General features: G+C 43.4%; 1 protein-coding gene across 2 annotated transcripts in view; it reads right to left on the bottom strand.

Annotated features, from left to right (window-relative positions):
• Window positions 1–1,097: 1,097 nt before the first annotated feature.
• The window catches only part of RBFA (ribosome binding factor A), a 35,436-nt gene continuing 21,654 nt past the window's right edge, over window positions 1,098–14,879 (bottom strand). Inside the window, exons 3-9 of one of the 2 annotated variants that reach the window (XM_069957900.1) lie at window positions 12,833–13,038; window positions 12,534–12,573; window positions 8,258–8,431; window positions 5,296–5,408; window positions 3,857–3,941; window positions 2,814–2,887; window positions 1,098–1,668 (exon numbers count right to left, since the gene is read on the bottom strand). In XM_069957900.1, coding sequence (XP_069814001.1) covers window positions 1,308–1,668; window positions 2,814–2,887; window positions 3,857–3,941; window positions 5,296–5,408; window positions 8,258–8,431; window positions 12,534–12,573; window positions 12,833–13,023 — 1,038 coding nt within the window. In that variant the 5' untranslated portion in view covers window positions 13,024–13,038 and the 3' untranslated portion in view covers window positions 1,098–1,307. Of the gene's footprint in view, window positions 1,669–2,813; window positions 2,888–3,856; window positions 3,942–5,295; window positions 5,409–8,257; window positions 8,432–12,533; window positions 12,574–12,832; window positions 13,252–14,879 lie in introns of those variants that run through there. The other variant, XM_069957899.1, reaches the window with a different exon arrangement.

The raw sequence follows: 14,879 nt of genomic DNA, 5'->3' as shown, positions 1-14,879 counted from the left end.
CCATGCACACGCCTCTCAGTAAATCCAGTGAATCTGCAGCAGGCGCAGAAATCTACACGGCTTTGTAGCTGGTGTAGATTTTCACATGATTTACATCTGCTAAGGCTAAATAAATCATGTGAAAGTCAGGTGAAGGAGGGCGCATTGCCTCCTTCCCACCCATCAGACGAGCAGGACGTAAATTGCCAAAAGTGTTTTTATAACTGCGATTGCAGATGCACTATTAATAAATACCCCCACAGAATTCATATATACACCTGAGAATGTGCAGTCTTTAGAACAATCAAATAATTACTGAATTTGACTACAGTATTTTTTAGATAAAAATACAGTGGTCCCTCAGCATACGATATTTGGTTCCAGGACGACCATCGTATGTTGAAATATTTGTATATTGAGGCCAAAATTGTATGCCGTACAGGACATGTAGTATCACACTATACTCTGGAGAATCACTTTTAGACAGCCAAGCAGTGCAGGCATTTCACCAGTAAAATTGCCAGTTTCATTGGTTGATCATCTAGTTATTCACATGTACCAAACATCCTGACTGACTGTAGCATTGTATGTTGGGTCTGGTCTCAAGTTACGATGGTCCAGAAAGGAACATTGTATGTTGAAAATATTGTATCCTGAGGTCATTTTAAGTTGTACATTTTGCAGCAATTTTTAACATGGAGAACACTGCTGAGACTGTATAAATCAATGGGGGCTACCCAATATTAAATGTAATGTAAATGTAATGTAATATCAGGATTTTGTGGATTGCTTAATTTCATGTTGACCAAACTACAAGTCCTCTGAGCTGTTTTCATCAAAATTGTGTTGCTCATGCTTCTGAGTTTTACTGAGGCGGTGGGAAGGCCCTTAGATCAGTTAGTTTAGTCAGCTAGGGACAACCAACATCACTTCCTGCATTTGGTCTTTTTTTGCTGTTACAAAAGACCAATTGGCCTTAGTGACAGAGCCTCACTAGTTTTCCAGCTAGTGGGACACCTAGTGGCTGATTTTATAACATTGTACAGTATTTCATATAGAAAACAGGCAAAAAAAACAAATCAAGTAAGTAGCAGAGACGTAGTATATCACCTCCCCTGATGATTTCACATTGTTTATTGGTAATGACAGTGCCCATTTAAGTGCTTTCAGTTCTCAGAAATCTGCCTTCAAGTAAATAGACCTAAAATTTTACAATAATTAAGAAATATTTTATCTATTTTCACTATGAATTACAAAATATTCATAGTATGAAAGTCATATACATTTATTTATACACAGCTCATGCAACAACATGCACTCCCAGATGCTCAGTTTAACTTGCTCCCATCATCTTTCTCCTCTGTGTCCTCAAGTTCTGTATCATACTCCTCTTGATTGTCAGAGTCCAAGTCATTGTCTGCGGCCAATAAATAGTCTTTAGGGTCCACAGGATTGCATTTAGCCCTCTTTTGCTTTTTTAATTTTATCTTCAGCAGTCTTTGCTTCTTAATCACTGCCAGCTGTTCTTGTTGCTTCTGTGAGAATTCGGTGGCTTCACTTTCTGTCTGCTCCTCCTTTATTCTTTTCTTATACTCCGCAATTTTCTTGTTAAATTCTATATGATCAATTCCAAACATACTAGAAGCTGAAGGTGCTGATAAATTAGCAAGGGATGTAGAATCCAGGTTCCTAAAATACATTAAATATATTAAAGAAAAACAGAACTGGAACTGAACCCCTTCTTCTACAAAGATCAAAGTATAACATTTTGGGGGAGGGGTATTTATAACCGGTTAGTCACTAGGCACTTTTGTATTTATGGTTGACTATTGTCCAATTCAATGATGAGTTAGGGAGGTATTCATACTATAAGTTATAGGCAGAAGCACAACTGTACAAACTCTGTGACCCTCTTTGATGCCTCCATGAACCCTCACTGGTAATGGTGCAGATTGTAAGCATGCGTGTATGTGATGTGGCCACAGGGTAGTAGCAGGGCTGGGGTAGCAAGGTCGCAGCTCCTTCTCCCAACTTCAGCTCCTTCATAAATGGCCAGACACCAGGGGACTTATTTATCACACTGGTGTAAAGTAGATCTGGCTCAGCAGCTTCTTTGTAATGTCCTACTTGATCCTGGGGTGACTTCTGAGTGAATAAGGCAAAGATATAGTGTGTGTGTGTGTGTGTGTGTGTGTGTGTGTGTGTGTGTGTGTGTGTGTGTGTGTGTGTGTGTGTGTGTGTGTCAGGATAGACTAAACAAATCCTGCAGGTGTGGGGAGGGGGTTCCTCTTATGACATGAGTCTGAACTGACTGTCTGGCAGTTCAATAAGGTGAACATGTTTTGTCCTATAGCAAAATGTAAACACTTTAAGGCTATGTTCACACATTGTAAGAGAGCGGGTGTTCCATGGCCCGGACGGGTAACGGAATGACCGATCTCAGAAAAGATCATCCCAGCCGGTACTGCAGTACCGGCTGAATGATCTTCAACGCGCCTGCATCAGAACTCCCCACTGCACACATTGGAGTGTACGGCAACAATGTTGGCGTTGCAACAACGGCCGTGATTACTGCGGAGCTTACGTTGTGTGAATATGGCCTAAGGGTGCGTTCACATATACAGGGTCCGAAGCAGATTTAATTGACCATTTAGATACATGTAAACAAGAGGAATATACAGCAATAAAGCAAAGTTTTATACACAGTAGTTGACCAAAAATTTGATAATTAGTTTATTTCTAAATCTAGAGACATACATATTTCTCTACATCTCTCTATCCATTGCACATCATATACTAAGTAACTTCAGAAACATATAGCACTAAGAACGTACCTGGGCATGGCCTCACTGTTGATTGTCGGGTCACCACTGTCTCCAAAATCTAGAGTTGCTAATAGGTCTTCAATCTATATGGGCAAACAAATTTAACATTTCACATTCATACCTATGAAAGGATGCACACTGTAAAGCAAATAATACGTCATTTCATGTGTAACATCTTATTTTTCTTGACTGAACATTTCAAAAAAAGATTTTTCTGACTGTTGGTAACACAGTCACAGGTTATTTCTCTCAATAGGCTACATGTTGAAACTGGTGAAAGCTAACAATATATAACTGGTATAGTTTTCTGCACTGCCTTGGTAATATCTGGTAAACTCTGTATGGTTATCCTGTGAACAGATCAGTTTACACCCTATGCCCCCATAGGCTAGGCCACTACCACACAGAGTGACCTCTTGACCATCCTTGGCTTTATACTTACAGATGTCACCCAAATGTACACCACACAGCACTACCAGGTTACGGTCCCCTACCATTCGGTGATCAAAAGAGCACAAGTTTAAGCCTTTTATATAAGGGCACACTGTCTCCTATAGATATGGCTCCTACTCCCAATGTTGTGGCAGAGTGTTTCAGACCAACATCTCTCATCTGTCTTCTCCCAACTAAAAACTTCTGTAAGCTACCACCCATGAAATCTTATGACAGCACCAAAACACATAATATAATCTCTAAAATTTGCATCCACATCTGTAGAATCTGCACTATAAAATTAGTATGCTTCAGTCAGAATTGGAGATCTCATTCATCCTGCTTCTCAAAGAAAAAACTGCATATGAGCCCCAAAATCATAGTAGTGCAAATGTTAACTTTTCCACCCAAAAAACCTTTGTGCAAGCATATTAAAAAACAAAACAGAGTCTTATATGACATTGGCAATGGAAAAATAAAAAATGCCCTTGGAAGGTGGGGATGAAAAAAAAAAAAAAAAAAAAAAAAAAAAAGCACAATAAAATCAATAATCCATGGAAGTCAAGGCTAGCTGCCATGGTAAGGTGTTTAATTCCCACACTCCAAGAACACAATAATACCTCTTGTCTTCTAGCATCTTCTTTGTCTTTTAAAAACACAATTACTGGGACATTTCCGAGAACTTGATGAGTAATAAGGAGATGCCTGAAAACATAAATTAAACCTTTTAAATTTTCCAAATTATTTGTGTATATGCTGCAAAATGTCCCTGTGCACCCCCAGCAATAGCTCTTTGTGTAAAATGTATACACAACAGCACAAATAAATCAGCTACTTCCAAATACTAAAAGGGTTTTCCCCACATTCAACAACTATACACAACAATTATCAGCCCCAAAACATGTTAAATGGGGGTGCACACTTGGCCAAAGCTCCATCATAAGGTCATACAATAGGAAAGGATGGGGGATTTGGGAGCCCTGTTTTTGTGATTAATGAGGATCCTGTAGCAATACATGATACTTGTGGGAAAACCTTTTACATTTGGACTCCAGTACCTACATCAGTAAAGTACACAAACCCAGCCATAACATTATAAACAACCTGCCTAATATTATATAGGTCCTCTTCCTGGCACTAAAGCAGCTCTGAGGCTTCAAAGCATGGACTCCATAAGACCTCTGAATGTGTCCTGTAGTACTTGGCACTAGGATGTTAGCAGCAGATCCTTCAATTGTCAAACCATGGAGGCCCCATCGGGCAATTTAAGAGACTTACGGTATATTTCCATCTTATCAGCGGATTTTGGAGGCCACATCAACAATTTGAACTTTGTTATGTTCCTCATACCATTCCTAATGAATTCATGCAAGGTGACAGGGCACAATATCATCCTGAAAGAGACCTTGGGAACCCATGATGCCATCACCAGTTGTCCTCTGTAGGATCACTTTTGGTAGGTACTGGCTAAGGCATACTAGGAGCACCCTATAAGATCTGCTGTTGTAAAAAGTAAAAAGAAAAAGCACTGACCCCTTCAGCCAACCTTACTAAAGTCACTTAGATGCTTAAATTCGCCCATTTTCCCAGCTTTCAACACATCAACTTAAAGAACTGACAGTTCATTTGCTACCTAATATACCCAAACCTTTGGCAAGTGCCACTGGCACTAGATAATTTAAGGGATTTTTTTTCCTTTAAATGAACAGGTGTTAGAAAGTTATACAGATTTGTAATTTACTTCTCTTCAAAAATAACCAGTCTTCTATTACTTATCAGCTGCTGTATTGCAGTAAGTGGTGCATTTTTCTAGTCTGACACAGTGCTCTCTGCTGCCACCTTTGTCCTTGACAGGAACTGTGCGGAGCAGTAGCAAATTCCCATAGAAAACCTCTCCTGCTCTAGACAGTTCCTGACATGGACAATGGTGTATTCTTTCCAGTCTGTTGCCACCTCTTTACAAATCTGTATAACTTCCGGGTGCCAGTTGATTTACAAACAGTTTTTCTTCTTCGTAGTACCCCTTTAATGAAAATGACAGAAAAGTTTTATACAATACCGAAATCGAAAAGCATATTGCTGTAGAATGGTTTCAATCTTCACATCAGTTTCTTTATTGCCGCTAGTTAACCAATATGCACGACAGACTGAAAAATCCACTGTTACAGACACCTAAATTTATCAAGAAATAAAGCACACAATGATTAAACATTGAAGGGGGTTCTTTCTGTAAGCTCATAAACACCAATAGGACCCCCAAAAGCCCCTAACTATACACCTTTAATAACCGACAGCCGAACAATTGTTTAGATGTTCGTTATCCAGCCAGTGTTCTCGCCATACACATGATTGTTCAGCACAGCCAAGCGTACCTGCGTTCTCTATAGGTAAGGGAGGGATAAGCTGCAACTGAATAGAGCTCTGGTTGCAGCATTTTTTCATCACACCCGACCCCCATCTCCTCCCACATCGGTGGTCAGTTGGAGGAGCCCCATACACCTTATACTGATGGTCAAACCCACTGTGAGCAGCAGGTACAGCCAACAATAGTATACGGTGTATGGGGACCCTAACCCTTTAAGGATGGGGCCAATTATTGTTTTTGCGTTTTCGTTTTTTCCTCCTTGTGTTTAAAAGGCCATAGCACTTGCATTTTTCCACCTAGAAACCCACATGAGCCCTTATTTTTTGTGTCACTAATTGTACTTTGCAATGACAGGCTGAATTTTTGCATAAAGTACACTGCGAAACCAGAAAAAAATTCAATGTGTGGTGAAATTGAAAAAAAAACCTGTATTTCTTTTATTTGGGGAGAATGTGTTTTTACGCCATTCACCCTGGGGTAAAACTGACTTGTTATGCATGTTCCTCAAGTCGTTACGATTAAAACGATATATAACATGTATAACTTTTCTTGTATCTGATGGCCTGTAAAAAATTCAAACCATTGTTAACAAATATACGTTCCTTAAAATCGCTCCATTCCCAGGCTTATAGCGCTTTTATCCTTTGGTCTATGGGGCTGTATGAGGTGTCATTTTTTGCACCATGATGTTTACTTTCTATCTGTACCTTGATTGCGCAAATACGACTTTTTGATCGCTTTTTATTAAATTTTTTCTGAATTTGATGCGACCAAAAATGCACAATTTTGCAATTTGGGATTTTTTTGCGCTGACGCCGTTTACCGTGCGAGATCAGGAATGTGATTAATTAATAGTTCGGGCGATTACGCGATGCAAAACATGTTTATTTATTTATTTACTTTTATTTAAAACCTGGGAAAAGGGGGTGATTCAGACTTTTATTAGGGGAGGGGGCTTTTTACTAATAACAATACTTTTTTTTTTTTTTACACACATATACTGGGGGGGTCCCTGGGGGACTTCTAGTATATACACTTTGATCTCTCATTGAGATCTTTGCTGTATACTTATACAGCAAAGATCAATGAGATCGGCACTCGTTTGCTTTCGGCTGCTGCAGCCGAAAACAAACGAGTGCCGAGCCGGGGACGGCGCCATCTTGGAGCGGTCCCCGGCCAGCAGCAGTAACGGAGATCGCTCCTCCGGGACAATGGAGGAGACTAGACACCAGGGAAGTGCTGCGTCTGGTAATCGGATGCAGCTGTGATGTTTAACAGCTGCATCTGATTACTGTATTAGCGGCGATCGGACCGTGCCCGCTAATACCCATGGTCCCGGGCTACAAGCGTCACCCGGGACAGCGGCGGTTCAGAGCGGGGTCGCCGCGCGGCCCCGCTCTGAACACCTCTTACGGGCGCATGACGTACCGGTAGGTTAAAGTGTCACTGTCATTATAACTTTCAAAATCTAAAGTCAACAGTAAATGTGATATAAAGCAAGTTTGCAATTTTTTAGTTATCATGGAAAACACTGCACTTCCTGTTTTCTGACTCTTTTTTTTCTCAAAGAACAGGAAACAGCCAGAAACCAAGAAGTCCTAAGTTTTCCAGGCCATCACAGAGAAAAGGCAGTCATGTCACTGACAGACATATTGAGCCGTGACTCTCTGTACTGGCCAGAAATACTGTGTTTAATCTGTTTTATACAACCAGCACAAGTCCAAAAATCTGCCTGTAGGAGACTGGACCTAGATTTCTGGTAAGTTCAACTTTGTTTAACAGCATGATAACAACCACAAAAATAATGAATGTATATGGCAAACTTGCTTTATTTTACATATACTATTGATTTAGATTTTGAAAGTTATAACGACAGTGACACTTTAAAGGAGAAATGTTTATTAAAGTTTTGTATTGCCCTCCAAAAGTTATACAAATCACCAATATACACTTATTACCGGAAATGCACATAAAGTGCTTTTTTTCCCTGCACTTACTACTGCCTTAAGGCTTCACCATCTTATCCAGGAAGTGAAGCCTTGATGCAGTAGCAAGTGCAGGGGAAAAAAGCACTTTATAAGCATTTCCCGTAATAAGTGTATATTGATGATTTGTATACCTTTTGGAGGACAATACAATACTTTAATAAAAATTTTCACTGGACTTCTCCTTTAAGTGGAGATCTGCTCTGTATATTATATGCGAGCTGTCCTTGTAATACCTTTCCTATGCAGCTGCAGGTAAAAAGGTCTGGCTGGTCGGAAGAAAATCAGCAGATTCTTAAAAAGCATGTGGTGAAACACAGGCTGGAGTCTGAGCTGGTGATGACTGACCTGTAGGTAGGTATGTAACTATGACACTGTATTTTCTATGCCAAATTAGGGGTCATGATTATGAATTAGTCCAAAAACTACATGAGAACATAGGGGGGAGATTTATCAAACTGGTGTAAAGTAGAATTGTCTTAGTTGCCCCTAGCAACCAATCAGATTCCACCTTTCATTTTTCAAAGAATCTGTGAGGAAAGAAAAGTGGAATGTGATTGGTTGCTAGGGGCAACTAAGACAATTATACTTTACACCAGTTTAATAAATCTCCCCCATTGTCTTGATGTGGTACCCCGTTCTCTCACTAGGTCTTAGAATACCACTCTTACCTTTGATAGTTCAATCTGAAGATCTAACACCTCCTCAGTGACTTCTGCCGTGCTCAGCAGGCCGGTCAGCGCTTTGTACAGGATTGAATTCAGAATCTTCACACGTGCATTACTTCCTCGCTTTTCTTTCTGTTGTGCCTTCATCAGACTCATTAACCCATGCGGCTTATCATCCTGCAGGGCAACACAACAACAGGATGTAAAATATTTCAGACACAAAATGTATCTATCAGTAGGGAGAGTTATTTACTAGCAGAACGCTATCAATGTGGTAAAGAATAAATATCCCAAAAAGAAGTCTCACACCATAAGACAGTGCTGTATTCAGATTAAAACACAGAGAAGTGCTGACTCTAAGGCCATGATCATTTGGTGCCTCAATTCCTTGAGGAAGGGCCACATAGGTGGTGAATACATTCATATTTTATGGTGTCTGTAACTGTGGACTTTTCTGTTTGTTGTGTGTATTTAGCAACCATTGGTACTAAATAAACTGATGTTAAAGAGAACCAGTCAGGTTCCAAACTCCTGACAATGATAGATACAGTAGCTGTTAGGTCAAGGAGACATATAGTACCTTATATAGATCTGTCTGTGCTTCTAATTTGTAGTGCCAGTCCAAAGAGACTTTCCCAAGCTCCTAAAGCATTGCAGCTAGCAGGAAATCTGCCTTTAAAGGGGTACTCTGGGCAAAATGTATTTTTTTTATATGTTATTATATAAGGAAAGTTAGGCAAATCCGTAATATACATTAATTATGGGAAATGCACATATAGGGCTATTTCCCTTAATTTAGTAGATCAGGCAGACTTACTTTCTCAAAAAAAATGTGACGTCATGTCTAAAGTGTGTGCACCAGCAGGGGGCGCATGTAGAAGTATAGAATTAGACGTAGATGAATCAGTGCCTTTCCCTTCCTCCCTCCCTGTGCTTGTAATGTTCCTCTGTCCCATCCCACTGCCTGTCTTCCTTTGTGCTGCCCGGTCCTGATACCCCGCTGCATGGGACCGGGTGTATCTGCCGCCCACCCCGCTGCAGAGGCCCCCCCTGCACCTGTCTGACTAGCTGCCTGAGCGCTCATCCCGCCGCCTGGTCCCGGTGGGGTGAGCGTTCCTGCACTCCTCCAGCTGCCCGTGCCCTCATAGTTGTCGGAGCGCTCCCCCCCCGGTCCCATGCAGAAGTGCTCACCCGGTCCGGCGGGTTGAGCGCTCATGCTCCTCCTTCAGCCAGCTGCCCCTGTCTTCATAGCCCCGCTGCGGCAGATACACAGCCACGAGGCACGGAGGTGCTGTGTATCTGCCACCGAGGCTCAGAGTGGACGGGCACGGGCAACTGCTAGGGAGAAGCTGCAGGAACGCTCACCCCACCGGCACCAGGTGAGCACTGCTGCATACGACGGGCGGCTATGGACCGGACCTGAGTGCTCGGGGGCTATGAGGACAGGGGCAGATGGCTGAAGGAGGAGCATGAGCGCTCACCCCGCCGGACCGGGTGAGCGCTTCTGCATGGGACCGGGCGGCGGGGGGAGCGCTCCGATGACTATGAGGGCACGGGCAGCTGGAGGAGTGCAGGAACGCTCGGGTGAGCGCTCGGGCAGCTAGTCAGACAGGTGCAGGAGGGGCCTCTGCAGGGGGTGAGCAGCAGATAAGTAGCGCTCACCCCGCTGCATGGGAACGGGTGTATCAGGACCGGGCAGCACAAAGGGAGACAGGCAGTGGGATGGGACAGAGGAACATTACAAGCATGGGGAGGGAGGGAGGGAGGGAAAGGCACTGATTCATCTACGTCTAATTCTATACTTCTACATGCGCCCCCTGCTGGTGCACACACTTGAGACGTGACGTCACATTTTTTTTTTGAGGAAGTAAGCCTGCTTGATCTTCTAAATTAAGGGAAATAGCCCTATATGTGCATTTCCCATAAGTAATAACATTAAAAAAAAATACATTGTGCCCAGAGTACCCCTATCCTAATACTGGATAAGAAAAGCATCTTCTATGGAAGCACAGACTAGTATATGAAAGGTACCGTGCATCTTCCTGACCTTACAGCTAGCTAACAATGTCAGCTGACAGATTCAATTTAAAGTGTACCTGTCATTTTAAAAAAAATTTTGACATGTCATAGAGACATGTTAAAAGTTTTGATAGGTCCCAGACCTATAGTGAGAACAAGCCGGGAGAAGATCACGCTAAGCACAATCCTCTTCCGGCTCTGTGTCACGTGATCAGCCATGCTCTGTCTGATTGCCTATGTGAGTCTATGGAGCCCAACTGATATCACATGACACAGAGCAGGGAGAGGACGCGCTGCAGCATGGTCCTCTCCCCACTCGTTCTCATGATCAGTGTGAGTCTGAACACTCAGACCCAGACCGATCAAAACTTAACATCTCTGACATGTGAAAAGTTTTGCAGTTTTACAGTGACGCTATAAGATTGGAACTGACATGGAAGAATTGTTGTTGAGATGGTACGATATCCCTAAGTGCTTGTATAGAATCTACCCATCTGTCTCTCCTTCAAGCTGGAGGTGTCAGGGCAGGAGGTGCGGAGGATATCCCCCTCTTTTACAGATTACACCCTACTCTTCGGCCTTCTTTTTGCTACATATCTTGGACTACATCTCGCACTGTGGAGGCACCAGAAACCCACCACTGTCTCCGGCTAGCGGATGGAGGACTTCCGTAACTGCTCAGTTGTACAGTCGCCAAGACTGATTTCTTCAAACATGGTTTTATTCGATCCAATATGTAGAATCATGTGAATATAAAAGGCTCACCTTATCTTACCAGGCTAGACACACTCCCCCCCCCCCCTCCCTGTGCCCCCCACCCTTCCTTGGGGCCTCTTTTGGTTTGGAGTTCCCCCTGGTTGTTTTAATTATTTCCATTTGTATAATAAAAAGTAAATTTTAATAAGATTGAAGGGGTTGGCCACTTTATATAAAAATTATCCAGCGTACAGTATAAATAGGGGTACTCACAGCACTTACTGACAGAAGCTCCCGGTGTACCTCGTAGAGCTAAGGGTTTCTGAGGGAATCACAGCTGGAGTGTATACACATGGTACACACTACGGCTGGGATTCCTAGCGGACGCACGGAAAACTGACATGTTAGTTTTGTGCAGTCACTATTCATTGAATAGTGGCCGGATGACGGCTATGGTGAATTGGGATGCGGGTGCACATGGATGGCGCATCCCAATTCAGCACAAATGAAGATCTTACAGCCGTTACTGCGGTACCGGCCGGGATGATCTTCACTGAGAACGGCTGTTATGTGACATGGCCGGGTCACAGAAAAGCTGGTGTCATACACCGTGTGTACCCGGCCTTAGGGTGTGAGTCAGGATGTGCTGCCGACAAACAGCCCAATTCATATAATAGAAGCCTAATAGAAACATGCTTAGAATATGGGGGGGGGAATGAACAGGGTTAAATCTTTCTTAACCAGAGTTCCCCTTTAACAGCGATCCTGTTTAGAAGATGGCTGACCATGGAGGAGCATGAGATCATGCCTCACCCTCTGTGTACTCTATAGACATATATAAGAGTAGTGGAGGACAGACGGCGCTGTACATTTACTAATACTGTACACTAAGCAACTTTACTATAAAGTTAGATACAGAAAGGGAATAATTGTAGACCAGACACTCCAGCACGTACATTGTGAATAAATCAGCCACATACAATCCAGGCTGGATAACTAATTACACATAAGAGGCCTGAGCCTAGGGTAAGTATGAAAGGTCCCTGTAACCCAGAGTCAGATTTTAGAGATGCAGCAGTCTCCATTAATTAATTTCTACATATGTGACCTAGCTATACACATGATACATGTTTAGGTTTATGTTAAAATTGGTGACACTAAGCAACAACGGTAATATGGCTATTTACAACCCCAGAGTTCTCAATAGTCATAATGTGGATGCTGTAGTACCGAGATACTGGGATTCTCTTCCTCTCTACATGTCCACGCTGAAGCTCCTTGTTCCCCTATTTGTGACATTACAGCTGCTGGAAAACTACAACTCCCAGCATACCCCAAAAAGACTGCCAGGGCATGGTGGTGGTTGTAGTTTTACTCTGATTATTAAACAGAGAACTTTAAACAGACCTAGCAATACATAGTAATATGTGTAACAAATACACAAAGTGGGAAGCACTGGTGCAAGTACTGCTAAGGGAGCTAAAGCTTAGGAGCAGAAAAACCTTATAACTAAATACTATGGCGCCCTGTAAATATAAAAGAAGATCAGCCACACAGTACTTACCGGCCTAACAAACGATGGCGTGTCATACCAGGGCTTCTTCCTGTTCAGACACATAGGTAAAAAAAGATCACTGCAATAGAACAGGGATTGGGAACCTTCGGCCCTCCAGCTGTTGCAAAACTACAATTACCATCATGCCTGGACAGCCAAAGCTGTAGCCTCGGCTGTCCAGGCATGATGGGAATTGTAGTTTTACAACTGCTGGAGGGCCAAAGGTTCCCCATCTCTGCAACAGAACATTTAATTCAGAAATGCTTTGTACACTACTCGCGGACACCGGCAGGTGGCGCTCTGCTTACTTGGATTTGGTTGCGAATTTACTCAGCAAGGACTTGGCGGAGAATACCGGAGAGAGGTGAACACATCTCCTGTGCTGTTGTGCGGATGGCCGGTCTGTATTACAGAGAAGGCGGGGGCATAGTGACCTAGCAGCGTGCGGACAGGCGGAGACACGGAGGAGACCGGACACAACTGCAGCACACGTCCTCATGGCTCTCCTGCTTTGCTGGGAATAGACAATCGGCTGCTGTGACTGCTCAGACCTAACTAGAAGATCGTACAGCGCATAGGCTATAATGCTTGCGGCCAGCAGAGGGCACACTGGAGCCGTCATCCAATGGATGTAATGAAAATAGTGCAAGTGCTTCCGCTTCCTGGGCTGCGGCATAACCGATCCTGTGTGTGACTGTCACTGTATACATGAGCTGCTATAACGTGTGTGACTGTCACTGTATACATGAGCTGCTATAACGTGTGTGACTGTCACTGTATACATGAGCTGCTATAACGTGTGTGACTGTCACTGTATACATGAGCTGCTATAACGTGTGTGACTGTCACTGTATACACCGGCGGCTATAACGTGTGTGACTGTCACTGTATACACCGGCGGCTATAACGTGTGTGACTGTCACTGTATACATAGGCGGCTGTAACGTGTGTGACTGTCACTGTATACATGGGCGGCTATAACGTCACTGTATACATAGGCGGCTATAACGTGTGTGACTCACTGTATACATGAGCGGCTATAACGTGTGTGACTGTCACTGTATACATGGGCGGCTATAACATGTGTGACTGTCACTGTATACATGGGCGGCTATAACGTGTGTGACTGTCACTGTATACATGGGCGGCTATAACGTGTGTGACTGTCACTGTATACATGGGCGGCTATAACGTCACTGTATACATAGGCGGCTATAACGTGTGTGACTGTCACTGTATACATGAGCGGCTATAACGTGTGTGACTGTCACTGTATACATGAGCGGCTATAACGTGTGTGACTGTCACTGTATACATGGGCGGCTATAACGTGTGTGACTGTCACTGTATACATGGGCGGCTATAACGTGTGTGACTGTCACTGTATACATGGGCGGCTATAACGTGTGTGACTGTCACTGTATACATGGGCGGCTATAACGTGTGTGACTGTCACTGTATACATGGGCGGCTATAACGTCACTGTATACATAGGCGGCTATAACGTGTGTGACTGTCACTGTATACATGAGCGGCTATAACGTGTGTGACTGTCACTGTATACATGGGCGGCTATAACGTGTGTGACTGTCACTGTATACATGGGCGGCTATAACGTGTGTGACTGTCACTGTATACATAGGCGGCTATAACGTGTGTGACTGTCACTGTATACATGGGCGGCTATAACGTGTGTGACTGTCACTGTATACATGGGCGGCTATAACGTGTGTGACTGTCACTGTATACATGGGCGGCTATAACATGTGTGACTGTCACTGTATACATGGGCGGCTATAACGTGTGTGACTCACTGCATACATGGGCGGCTATAACGTGTGTGACTGTCACTGTATACATGGGCGGCTATAACGTGTGTGACTGTCACTGTATACATGGGCGGCTATAACATGTGTGACTGTCACTGTATACATAGGCGGCTATAACGTGTGTGACTGTCACTGTATACATGGGCGGCTATAACGTGTGTGACTGTCACTGTATACATGGGCGGCTATAACGTGTGTGACTGTCACTGTATACATGGGCGGCTATAACATGTGTGACTCACTGTATACATGGGCGGCTATAACGTGTGTGACTGTCACTGTATACATGGGCGGCTATAACGTGTGTGACTCACTGTATACATGGGCGGCTATAACGTGTGTGACTGTCACTGTATACATGGGCGGCTATAACATGTGTGACTGTCACTGTATACATAGGCGGCTATAACGTGTGTGACTCACTGTATACATGGGCGGCTATAACGTGTGTGACTGTCACTGTATACATGGGCGGCTATAACATGTGTGACTGTCACTGTATACATAGGCGGCTATAACGTGTGTG

Source organism: Dendropsophus ebraccatus, chromosome 2, assembly GCF_027789765.1.
Source record: "Dendropsophus ebraccatus isolate aDenEbr1 chromosome 2, aDenEbr1.pat, whole genome shotgun sequence".
NCBI classification, from domain to species: Eukaryota; Metazoa; Chordata; class Amphibia; order Anura; family Hylidae; genus Dendropsophus; species Dendropsophus ebraccatus.
This window is presented reverse-complemented; position numbering and strand designations above follow the sequence as displayed.